The sequence below is a fragment of the Mesitornis unicolor genome, unplaced genomic scaffold (assembly GCF_000695765.1).
Source record: "Mesitornis unicolor isolate BGI_N332 unplaced genomic scaffold, ASM69576v1 scaffold15052, whole genome shotgun sequence".
Lineage (NCBI taxonomy): Eukaryota > Metazoa > Chordata > Aves > Mesitornithiformes > Mesitornithidae > Mesitornis > Mesitornis unicolor.
In genome coordinates, this window is record NW_010169960.1 from 34482 (window position 1) to 47680 (window position 13199).

The 13199-nt window shown below is 41.2% G+C and overlaps 1 protein-coding gene across 1 annotated transcript in view; it reads right to left on the minus strand.

Annotated features, from left to right (window-relative positions):
- Positions 1 to 12850, minus strand: part of LOC104536814 (reelin-like) — a gene marked incomplete at both ends in the record, with an annotated part of 45484 nt that extends 32634 nt beyond the window's left edge. Inside the window, 2 exons of the mRNA XM_010179536.1 lie at positions 8962 to 9202; positions 12754 to 12850. Coding sequence (XP_010177838.1) covers positions 8962 to 9202; positions 12754 to 12850 — 338 coding nt within the window. The remainder of the gene's footprint in view (positions 1 to 8961; positions 9203 to 12753) is intronic.
- Positions 12851 to 13199: the final 349 nt, after the last annotated feature.

A 13199-nucleotide genomic window follows, 5' to 3' on the forward strand; every position in this document is an offset into this window, starting at 1 on the left:
CTGTGTTTCTGAAGTTTGTCTACTGGATAGTTATGGTATCACTGCTTTTTCTCTGCTTTTAAGTCCTGTATGGTTCATCCTCACCTGCCTCCACCATTTCCCATATGCACCATCTCGTGGCCCACTTTTCCTTGATTGCCAATGCTTGCCATGACATCTGCTGGTGTGACATCCAAGCTTGCATGCCCTTGACCCTTCTGCCCACCGCACTTGGCAAGTTTCCCATAAGATTATGTCCTTCAGACACTTCCTTAGCACTTTTGTCAACAAGTCTTGTCATTGATTACACTGAAGAATGCACTGCTTATCAGGATGAGCATTCCCCTCTTGCAATATTTCCTTTTACTCCCACATCTCCCCAACCCCAGCTTATCACAGAATCACAGAACGTTAGGGATTGGAAGGGACCTCAAAAGATCATCTAGTCCAATCCCCCTGCCGGAGCAGGAACACCTAGATGAGGTTACACAGGAAGCCGTCCAGGCGGGTTTTGAATGTCTCCAGAGAAGGAGACTCCACAACCTCTCTGGGTAGCCTGTTCCAGTGCTCTGTTACTCTCACTGAGAAGTTGTTTCTTCTCAAATTTAAGTGGAACCTCCTGTGTTCCAGTTTGTGTCTGTTAACATGGACGTTAACAGCTTATCTCCTGTTTTATAAATGGATGGCAATTTCTTGTGACTCTGGCTATCTTTTTGGTGTGCCTCTTAAGAGGCAGTAGTGGTACATTCCTTGCTCATGGCTCTTTGATGCTACAATGGTATCACTACTACAAAAATTATATTTTCATGCTAAAATTGCTGTTATCTGTGCATACTTCTAGTTTAAGAGTACAGTTCTTAGCCAAATTGTCTATGAGAGCCAGCAAGTCTTATTAATTCAGGTGAGATGTCTGTTCTACCTTATGAAGGCATTAGCTAATAATTAGAAGATACAAGCTATAGGAGCGTGTAGTGCATGGATCAAAATCAAAATTCTGCTAAGAGTCTGTCACCCTCTTTATCCTACCCTATAGTCCTTAGATTTTACATCTTCTCTTTTTTTTGGTAGGTGCTTTTAGGAAAGCCTCTTGATTGTCTGAGATATAGAAGGGTTTCAGTTAGGACTGTTCAAAACCGTTGGTCAGCAAAAGCAGGGAAATCAGATTTGGTCAAACAGGTACTTTCCAATTGGACATATTTATGTTTTCATAAATAAATACTGATCCACTTTCCATAGCATCTACATGGCTTAAGGGCCACAAGTCAGATCTGGGATCTTACATCATGTAGCATGCCTGAACTATCTCCGTATTTTTAAAGACTTGCAAAAGAACATCACATAAAGAGACATCTGCTACCCTCAGGATGACCTCTTAGCTGGGAGGGACCTCTGGAGGTCTCCCATTCACCCTGCCATGTGAACTAGCACAAGCATCAACCAAATCAGCCACAGTTGCAGCTGAGGACACAGCCCTGAAGACTTTTAGAAGCTCAAAAGATGAAGACTGGGAATGTAAACAGAAGCACTGAAGTTCACCTAAACCAGTTTCTGTCCCATTTGTCCAAGTCAAACTTGTGAATCAATAAATACCTCTTGGCTTTACAGTGTGGATTTCTTTACTTGGAGAGCAGAACAGAGGGCAACTAAATGATACAACCGTGCCATTCAGAGAAGCATCAACAGGAAATGTTAGTGTGAAATTCCTCAGTGAAACAGATTTTTTGGCTGAGGTGCTGCATATCATCTTCCTGAGGCTCATCTCTACACTCTCATAATGTTGTTCACCTCTGTGCCTTTTAAGTATCCACAGTCATCTTTACCAGCATTTAATTAGGTTTTTATCAGAGACGAACAGTGATGCACCTCTTTGTATTCTCTCTCCTGGGCCTAATGGCCTCGATGATTCTTTCAGACAGCTGTAGCCTCACAATTTATTTTTTGGCGACATTTCTTGCATTGGAATGAATGTGTTGGGCATTTGGGCAGTGCCAGCTCGCAAAGGGCTGATGGCAGATGGAAAGAAATCTGCCCAGTATGCCTTCACCTCTACACAAGCAGAGGGCCATCAATTTCCCCCATTAAGGAGTTGTCACACAGCCCACCCAGCTGGAGGAGCATCTCTGATAGCCAGGCTGGCTGGAGTGTGCTATTCAAATACAAAACGCACTTTAAAAGGAAACGAAAATATCATTTGTCGGCAAATTGAAAATGCATGGCTTTGACTACAGCCAATTTTTTAATGACTGTAATATTTTAAGTGATTATTTTTGCCACTTCAGATTGCTCCTTAGAGAGGAGAGGTTTTTTAATTAAAATCTAGGCAATGTAAACAGATGAGATATGAGAAGCAGAGGAACAAGAAAAAAGATGAAGAAAATTAATTAAAACAGCATTGTCAATGCAGCCATAAATTAAATATTGTGTCTTTCTGGGAATGAGTCACGCAGGTTTTTGAAATTTTTGGATGTTGACATGACAGCAGGTAGAAGGATAGATTCAGTCTTGATAAAATCATAGTCTGTGTGCAATGTCTAATGTGCATCTACCAGTAAAGGTATGATGATAGAATTTAGGAAAGATCTTAAGTTCCAAATTCTGTGAAGTCTGAAGTCTCTTCTTCAACCAAAGGAAAAAATACAGTGTGATTAGAATACTTTCCCATGAGATAAACAGGCCTTTAGTCTTTCCACATGCTACATTTTTGTACCATTTAATGTAAAAACAGAATGAAGACCTTGGCTGCAAGAGCAGGCCAGGTGCACAGAGGGTTATAGTGCACCTTCCTTTCCAAAACAACGGGATGAAACTTGTCCTGTGACGTAGTAACAAACAGTTTATAAAGTGTGTTCTCACTCATCATTTCCTATTAGAGGCTGTTATTCAAAGGCTAGTGCTCAAAACACTTTTCTTGTTTACAAGTGATTTGTGTGATTCGTACGGTTCTTAAATTTCTAGGACACTTCATGATGTTTGGATAACTTTGGTCTTTCTGGCAATGACCGATTTCCTTAATGAGTCATTTAACTGGCATGAACTGAACTGTTCCTCTGTGTTATTAAGAACTAGTGATGTTTCTAGCACTTTGCAACGTGCATGAGTAAACCTCATCTGTTCTTCCAAAAGTAACAATGTGTATTTACACCACTGTAAAATTAGACTGAGAAAGAGTCAACCAAAGTCGTTTCTACTCTTTGGCATCTAAGGGGTCAATTCATGTTGTTTTTATTAATGTGCATCTCACAGTTACCTGCAAAGACCAAATCCTTTCCTTCTAGGAGGCAGGAAAGACCCCTGGTGCTTTTATGCCAGCTCAGAATGAACGCTGGCTCCCTGCCACCCCCCACCACATTTCTGAGCTGCGGGTAACTGGCATGGAGAAAGGTGCAGTTCAGCATCGCTGTCTGACAGCGATTTTCAGCTGCCCAACTCACAGCACTACAGTCAACCACCTATCAGTTCCAACGACCCTCTAGGCATTGTATCTAAGTATTATTTTAATTAAAAGTGTGATTATTTACACACACAAAAAAAAGCAAGAACAATTCCATACATGGGCTAGATCCAGTCCAATTGAAATATAAGGTTGCCTCCTCTGGGGCACAGCTCAGTGGCCACATTCTCACTAACAGGCAACAGTCGACAGGTTTTGTGGACCCTGCTCCGCTTTCTTCACCTCTCCTCCCCTCTCACACTCCTTCTTCCACCTGCAGAGAAGCAGGAAAGCCTCTCAGATGAGGTGCAGCAGGAAGTCTGCTTGCCTCCTCCCAGGAAGATGTGGTGGATAAGGGCTCCTGCGAGGCAAAGCAGCTGGCTAGAAGGCTGGGTTTGGCCCACAGAACAAATGCTGCCTTGTTATATCTTATTCAAAAACAGAGTCACGTTAGAAGCATTTATGTGTAAATTTGTCCAAAATAGGGACATAGCAATTTCAGCCTGCCATTTTCACTCTTGCATAGATAGAAGATCACCTTTCTTACTGCAAACAAATATATTGGATCTGATCCAATGGGTACCTCAAGTGCTTCTTGAAACAAGAATTCAAAACCGAAAAATGGAAAAAAATCTTGTTATTTTCAGCACAAACAATTAAAACCAACAAAGATATATATGGAATGTCAGGATGCTTGTTTTGAAAGACGACTACCCAGTGCCGTTCCTATTAATTAACAGGGTATTCAGAGATTTGGAAATCTGCTCTGGAACTGGGGGTGTGGAATAGCTTAATCAGCCTTTCCTTTTGCCAAACTCTTAGCCCTATGTGCACATCTTCCCCGCTCAGTGACACAAAACACCATGGGTTCAGGAAGGACTCGTAGATCTGGGATGTGCATAGCCCTGATGTGCTCAGGGTGTGGTGAAAGGTCATGGAGTTTATGGACACATTTTCAGCATATTTTTCTGAGTGTGAGTGTTCAGTTCTCCCACTCTCTTCTTATGCAGCTTTCCCTTCTGCTAAGCTTGCAAGCATTTCTGGGAAATGAAAATGAGCTGAATGGTGATGTCCTGTTACCTAAGGGGCTTACTGGATCAGGATGTTGGGATTGGGACTTTTTCAGGATTAAATGATCATGTCCACAGTAGTGAATAACATGCATTGGGTTCCCCAGTCCTAAACCCAACTTGCTCAGTGAGGCTGGCACAGAACTTCCTCTCTTGCCCCATCCCATGCTAAGCCAGGCTGCACACTCACAGCTTAGCAGCACAGACAACCTCAGGTGTAGTCCCCAAATCCTGCAGACCAAAGCAAGCTGACCGGCTGGATGCAACCTTCAGATACCAAGTGGACAGCGGCTGCAACCACTGTAAGACAGCAATGCTGTAACTTGACTCTTCTCAAAGATGAGATGCGTCACTGGATTAACACATCATGACCAAATGTATTGTGACTCTACTGTCTGTAATGATCTATACTGCTTTTTCCCAGATACGGAAAAATTCCAGAGATGGGTGATTGGTCTCAGTGCTACTTTTATGTACTCAAAAGCTTTGCAGAGACATGTACTGTAAGACTGCTGAGAATAGTTCCCTCCTCAACCTTTTTTGAGCTTGCACATCCAATCTCGGACCAGGGCAGTCAGAGAAAACAAAAAAAACTTGGTAAATGCTTTATCTCAAAACAGAACAACTTCTGATCAAATATACAAGATATATGAAGTGTCCACTGAAAGATGAGATCATTTCCCTGTTTTATAGTAAAGATCCAAGAAGCATTACTGAAGGCGGAAGAGTTCTTCTTTTCCCCCAACTAGCTCTGAAGTCTTGAGGTGCACAGCCCTTTAACAGCTCTCAGAGCCCAGCACTGCTTCACACGTTTCAGCCATCTCAACCACCAGTGCAATGTCTTAACCACGCTCGACTGCAAGGCCGTGCTCACACTCAGAGCTGTCACTGGAAATATTGAAATGCAGTCAGAAATTTATCCTGTTCAACACCCTTCCACGCAGTCCAACACAGATAAATACGTTCCAGTGGATCCAATTAATCTCCTAAGGGTTGATTGGCCTTGCTAACAGCATCTTTCTTGTCTTTTGCTGTCTTCTTTGGAACCAACACACACAGATTCAGTGGCTTATCTCTCAGCTTGCTGCCCATCTCAGTAGCCAGTTCCAGCTGCGTCTGCAACCAGCCATGTGCTTTCAAAAGAGTACCAACCGCTCCTGAGCGCAGCAAGAAACGCAATCAAATTCCTGGTCCAAGCTCAATAAGACTGGGAGAGGAGGAGAAACCGCTTCCCAAGCTGGGCACAGGCAAGATCCCGTAAGTGTTTACTGAGAACACGCTGTCCAAATCCATTGAACTGGAGTGAACACATGAGCGCATAATTACTATTAATGCTTGCACTGTCCACTTCAGTGACTGAACACACCACCGAACCTAACCCAGAACCCAGATATTAGTCTTCACTGTAGTCTTCATTTCAGCTGTCTTTTAAACTTACTAATCTAAGCAGCTATTAATCTAAGCAGTTTTACCAGCAAAACTCCTGGAATTGTAATGTTTGCTGTTTATTTTAGTAGACCTCAAGTACTACCAAAGTAAATTTTCTACAGAAAAAAGAAACCAGCTTTCTTTGAACATGATAAGCATCCAACAAGAGCATGTACCAGCTATAACAAGCAACTCTGAAAGCCACCTCCTGAGTAACTATTGGGAAAGAACTTGCTGAACCACATCTAATTGTGCAAGCCACAACAACATTTATTCTAAACTACCAACAAACCATATCCTAATGCCTTTCTTTACTAACAGAGTAACCCATTAAGGTGGGCAACAAAATGGTTGAAGGAAGCCAGTGAAGAAGTTAACACAAACTTCAAGAAAGATTTTTAGGGCAAATTTATCTACAATACTAATTGTCAGGGGACAGGAGGACATGAATTGAAACTTGTATGGCACAAATAGGCTTGGCTGGCAGAGAAAAGGTCTCATCACATTGAAATGGAGTTTTGCATAGTGATAAACTGTGAGTATGGACACTTCTTTAAAAAACACATAGGGGAGAGTTATAAAGGGTAGCGCAGTACAGCAATAAATTTTGCTGATCCCTTAGTAAAAACATAAGTAACAATTTCAAATTGCTATACAGACTTACTGAACAAACATCAGGACTATTCAGCAAGTTTTAGATGTCTGGGAAGCAAAGATACTTGTGGGAAAAAGAGAACTAGAATTAGCTTTGATGCAAGCTATCCCTGTAGCACTGTCAGGGTTTCTCCAACACTACTCTTCAGGCCAATGTCTTTGTCTATGGTAGGGAAATGTAAAAGCTTCCCCCAGTTTCCATGAACTTTTGCAGCCTGAGAGCATTAACAATACTGGGAATACTGTGAAGATGTGCCACCCACTGCTGCTGTCATTCTGCCACTCTGCCGGACGAGTTAGCTGTCTGCTGTGAAATCCTGCTTGAAACAGAGGTGACTGGTGTGGTTACACTTAAAATGGCACGTAATGTTGTTAGCACAATGTACAAAGATTCTCACAATTTTATTTATACAAAACAGCGTGTGTGTGATGGCCTGAGATTAGAGCTATGCTAAATGTTCTAAAGAAAATATTAAAAGTTTTTATAAAGTTTTATAAAATGTTCCAATCCTGAAAAGCACGAAAACATGTAAAAAAAAATGTTCCTGGTATTATGATGCTATGGCAGGGTCTATGCTGAATCTGATGTAAATTTTGACCCAATTTATAGTTTTACTTTTGACATAACATGAAATTCACATTGCAAAATCTGTTCAAATTATATTTGGCAAGATTGTTACTGAAAATCTGAGGAAAACTGGAGCAAAAAACCTTAAAAATGAAAATTGAGTACAGGAGTGCTCTGGTGAAAATCTAGATATGCTAAAAATGTTTGAAATAACTACAGGGTCCCAGCCCTGCATCACATATAGCCTTAGTCCAGTATGGCTATACCAGTCTTACACATTGTCTTAACCTGGTTTAAGTGGCTACACACAGCCAAACGTCAGCTGGGAACAGACAGATGCACATTTCATTTGTCACTGAAAGAGAAGATGATCTTGGAGGGATGGCGGATTGGTGAATCCTCACTCACATCTCATGTAAGGTTTGAGCTTGAATGCGATTTCTGTCTAGATGCACAAAGTGATCTGTGCGCTTAGGTCTCTCATCTTACAAGTGACCATAGCTGTAGGTAATGCAAACACAAAGTTTGAGTTTAACTCAAAAAAAGTCAAAAAAAACAGCGAAAGGACAAAGAAAAAATAAAAATAGAATAAATAAAAGCAAAAAAAGCAAAGAAAAAAGAAAAGCAAAGAAAAAAGATGATTACTTGCTAAAGTTTAGATGCTTTTTGTGAATGTTTCAGACAATTCAAGCAGTGTTTAGGCTTGCCCAACTGATAAGTAACTGCACCTATGGCACATAAATCCTTTCTTTGCTTTCACACATTCACATGTATGGGCTGGATCTTAAAATTCAGAGATAAGACTGACAACACAACAAATGTGAACTGATCACAGAAAATTACTTCATTAAATATGCTGGACAATATTTTATTCTAAAATCTCATATAAAAACATCATTGTAGCTTAAATGGTCTTACTGAAGTAAAAAAAAGTCAATAATCAGACACTATGAGTAGACTAGTAGCAGTATTTATTTCTAAAAAGATTAATCTGAGGCCATTCATATCAGGTTCTGTGGGGAAAGGATGAGGCCATAACCAACTTCTTACTGCCCTCAGTATTCAACATCTGTTTCCTGTGCAATTGCCAAAACCATTACCAGCATCATAAATGAACTCCAACATCAAAACTGCCTTTTTTGTGAATGCAAAATAGGATGGAAGCAGAAAGTCATCTGATGCTCAACTCCTGTCTGCTTGGAAACATAGAAAACAAGAATTCAACTGATTTCCTGATGTTGAACAACTCTGCATTTGAAGGAACATTGTGTGCAGAGATCTTGTAGGGCTCCTTATAGAGTTTTTCCCAAAATTGTATGATCTTGCTAGACCTCATATATCAAAACAGGAGCTTACTGAGAAGGAGACTTCTAAGGAGCAGCCACTTCCTGAATGCATGCTGCAATGGAGATGTTATATTCGCAGTCAGAAAAAGTGGGAAACTATATATTTGTGATGGTTTGTGATAAAGCAAGTAGCAGTAAACAAACAAGTAGATTTCAAACTACCCAATGGAGAAACTTGAATTTGTTTCAAAAATATCACACTGTTGTGCTAACAAAAGCTGTTTCCCATTTTCTGTTATATGATCTTTGACATGAGAGTAGAAACCTCATTTGGTTTTGGTCATGGCAGAGAAGTTGCATAGTTCTAGAAAGCACCAGAGGACAGAGAAAAGGTAAAAACAATGTAAAAGAGCCTAATTCTAGAAGCAGATGGAGTGGCCTAAACACCCTTGTGTGTTCAGAGTTTGGTTAGATGTTACTGTTGTCTTCTACATACAAGAGTAGACACAATAGTAATAACATTAAGCCATAGAAAATCAGACTAACCTTAACTGTGGCTCCAGGAAAGAAAAGCCAGTTGCCAGTATCCACAGGATCAAGATTATCCTCTAAAACCACTTTTCTGTGAGCAGCATTTATGATCAGGATGTTGTCCAGTGCCCAGCAGGCTTCATACACATCACCATCATGAACATAATCCTGTTTCCACTGGAAATGGACGTTCTCCCCTTTAGCATCTTCAGGAAGGTACAAGATGTGGATGATCGTGCTGATGTTGGAAGGAGCGCTGAAAAACAACGATATGGAATTAGACCAAGTTTTAGCTAGGAACACTTTACCCTCATTTAACACATTTACTAGGTGTGACACAGTTGTGTTGACATCCCCTGTATGTTGATAAATCTTCCGTGAAGATCAGAAAACACCTGCCCTGAGGCAGAGTCCCACTGTGCCAGGCAGTGCACATACAGACCCAGCAAAGGCAGCCCTGCTTCAAAGACAGCGCTAGCTTAGGCAATAAATAACAGATCAATGCTGACTTTGGAGTGCAGGAAGAAAAAGCTGGGCAACATTCATGCTCGATGCTGGTCACATCTCCCAGGTGACTGGGCATTGTCAGGTATTTTGTAGGTATGGTCAAAAGGAAATATTAAGGGAGCATTTTACAAAAATAAGCTTTCATCAAAAGAAACTCCTGAATTCTGGTACCCCAGCGTAGAGAGAGAGCGAGCAAAGTCCAAGTCATGTACATCATATAGCTGCATGCCTGGAAGCATGAAACTCAGCACTGGACGAGGTGGCAAGCACTGGAGGTGCTAAGCACTGGGTGAGGTGATAACCATCACTAGATCCATAGCTGGTGTTATCTGGATGCCTGGAGGAGTGTGAGATGAGGCCTCATGGTCCCAGTCCCCCATTTCTTTCTGCCCCAAACAATGGAGCCATTACCTCTACCCATGCAGGCGTGAATTAATGGACTTCGTGACATTAACATAAGTGATAAGATTGTCTGTAGTCATCCCCACCCACACCTATGCCTGGTGATGTAATGCAGAAATTTGAGTATAAATATCACCCCAATTTCAGCCCCAAAAGCAGGACAGGATGAACTCGGAACCATACTGATGGACTGGACAGATTGACGAATTCGCTCCATCACTTGGGTAACCTTGTGGGTAAGATTATTTACCTCAGCTAACGCTGAGTGATATATTTTATCCTCAGGTTCATATTCCCTGAGTGTACTTTATATTTCTCCTCAGGTTCATTTCTAGGATTCCTCGAGTGTATTCCTGGTTTTGCTCCATGGTATTTCTGTTCGAATGGGCTTGTTTATTTGCCAGGCAGCCAGGCTTACTGTGGCCAAGTTGTTGTTTTTGTTGTTGTTAGTGTTTGTGTTTCATAGTGCATTGGTTTTGGTATTATATTAGTTATACAACCTTTAGTGTACCCGTAGCTTTTCAATTTATCACCAGCAATCCAAAAGAACCTGTAAATGTTGCTGTAAATAAACGATTACTATTTGTTTCCCAACTTGCGTCTGTCACATATTTGGTGCCGGCCTCACAAGACCAGATTTATCTCCCTGTTTTCGCAACACACAGTTCCTTATAGATCTGGATGGAGCAGAAAAGGTGAGAATTTTCTCTGACCAATGCGTCCTTCCAATCCCACACACCTGCTCTCAGGCTAATTCTGTGGATGGGGAGGGTCAGACTGCCCCTCTTTCCATATTCTGCTTCAATAATAATGCAGAAGCAACAACCCATTTGCCCTCTCTCCTGTTGCTGCACATCGAAAACGTGGGGAGGAAAGGAAGACCTGGAGTATTACTATTCGTATTAGGCAGTGATCTTGAGCTCTGCTTCCCAAAGCTGTCCTCAGAGCTGTGAAAGGTTCCCTCCAAGCCCTGGGTGAACGTCTTTACACTGCTAGTTGCAAAGAAAGGACACTGTGTGCAACAAAGGGATGTTGAGAATTATTATTTTTGTTTTATTAATCATCCAGCAAGGGAATTAGCTACATTCAAACCTCAGGCTGCAAGGAGGTATGAAATTGGGGTTTGTAAGATGCCAGCTACTCAACCTTGCCTCTGCCTTGGCAATGATGCTTTGGTGGGTGAATAGTTTGTCAGAAAGGACCCAGAGCTCCTAAAGAAAAAAGCCACCAATAGCTTGCTTATACAGGAGAAAATAGAGGAACTCTTTTTGTAAAGCAAAACACTAGTGTAATGAAATGTTGAAAAGCAACCATATTTGACCCATATTCACACCCAGAAACTGCTCCCACAAATCATCCTGCACTTGCTAAATGTTTCGTCTGTCACCCTCCCCTACAATGCTGCTCTGAGACGTTGTCCTCATTTCTCCCTGAGCCCACACACAGCACCCACCTTCCCCGCAAGATCCTTCTCATACCTCCTGGGAATCCAGAGCTGAAATCCTACTGACAAAACACCCCACCAATGCAACACCCACCAACACAACACCCCAAGACACAACACACCAAGACACAACACTCCCTGACACAGCACCCCCTGACACAACACCTTCCCTTCACAGGTGCCCTCCTGTCCCACCTCTCCCCATTCTCCCACCATTCCCTGGAGCTGCATGTAGTTCAGTGAAAGCCACTGAAGCACATTTAAATAACTACTGTAATTCATACAGACCGCAGGAGAAATGAGCATCCTTTCATAATTCATCCTCTCCACTTTGCACCACATTGCTCTATTGACCTATTTTCTACTGCCGACTCCAGCATTCAAAGTAAAAGCAGCACAGATCAAATTGTATATGCATTAACTTAAAAAAAATAGTTTTGAAGAGCTTGTGTTCGTACCATCACAACTCTTAAGTTTCCTGGCTTGCAGAGCTATGAGGGTGACTGAGCTGATGGTATATGATTTTGCATCAAGGTGGGGGGAAGGCGGGTGGGGAGAGGGTTGTGTGGTTACTCTGAGGCAACTACAGTGGGAGAATGAGGTACCAAAATCCACAGCCTTGCAGCTAGAGCTTTGCTTGCCTATCAGAAATTAAGTAGTTTTGCACTGCAAATTGTCTCAATGGACTGAAAATACGCTCAAGCAAATTGCTGGTGTGGCACAGACACTAAGGTAATGTGGGAAGGCAGACTGAGATGCTATGAGGACACTACATAGAAACATGTTTTCTTCCCCAATTGTACTTCTATAACTATGTATATATAGCAATGCACAAAATACCTTTCCCAATGTCATTTAATCCATCTCCAATACTGACTCTTTCTTTAAAGGTCTGCATATTACAACAAAAGGTTTTAAAATCCACATACATAATCCTTGGTGCTTTCATGTAAACCAGTTTGTTTAAAAACCAAGGCACAATTCCCTATAATCTTGTTATTATAAGAGTGTCCAGAGCTAAGTGTTCATATCAAACTATAAACTATTTTTATTGAAGGTTTTATCCTACCACAGTAGAAAATTGCAACACTATAAATTATGGCTCTTGCTGACATTAAAAGTGATGATAAAATGCAGATGTCACCAAAGCTTTGTTTTTTTCAGGCACCTGAACTTGCTGGTTATTGGAGTTGCATTTTAACTCCTTCTTTTTAAGTCCTTCTTTTCCTTACCTCCCACATAACTGATGGATGAAACTATGATTTACCAAACTGAGTGGCAGTTCAGCAATTAACTTTAGTGATCACCATTTCATCCCTTCATTTCATCTCTTCATGTGTATGAACAAGTAAGAACTGAAATGTTAACAATTAAAACAAGTTTTAAAAGAGCCAGGTATAAACACCACCTGCTCAGCCAGAAAGCATGAAAATTATTAAAAAGCTGTAACAAACCTAATTTTCTCCAGCTGAGTCCAATCTGCAGAACTGTTCTTACTGTAGGACACGGTGATGCTGGGATCTGAGTAACTAAAGCGACATGAACCCGATCCTGGGAAAAAGCAATAAAATGAGAAGTGTTACGACACAATGAAGCAATAAATGATCCTCCAATAACCACAGCTGCTGACAGTGCCTTTGTCACATCATCACTTCTCCCCCTTTTAAAGCACTTTGATTGATGATGAAATTTCCTGTGATCTGTTGCTGAAGGTAAACACAAAATAATGCATGCTTTATGAGTCAGAAATAAAGTAGAAATGATAAATCACAGCAGTGCCATGTAATCTCTGCAAATTTCCCAAGGGAAGCCAAGTAAATTACTTAACACCCCCCACTGCAGGAAAAAAATGCACCATATAATGTTTAAACAAAACCTTCTTATTAGAGAAAAATCCACA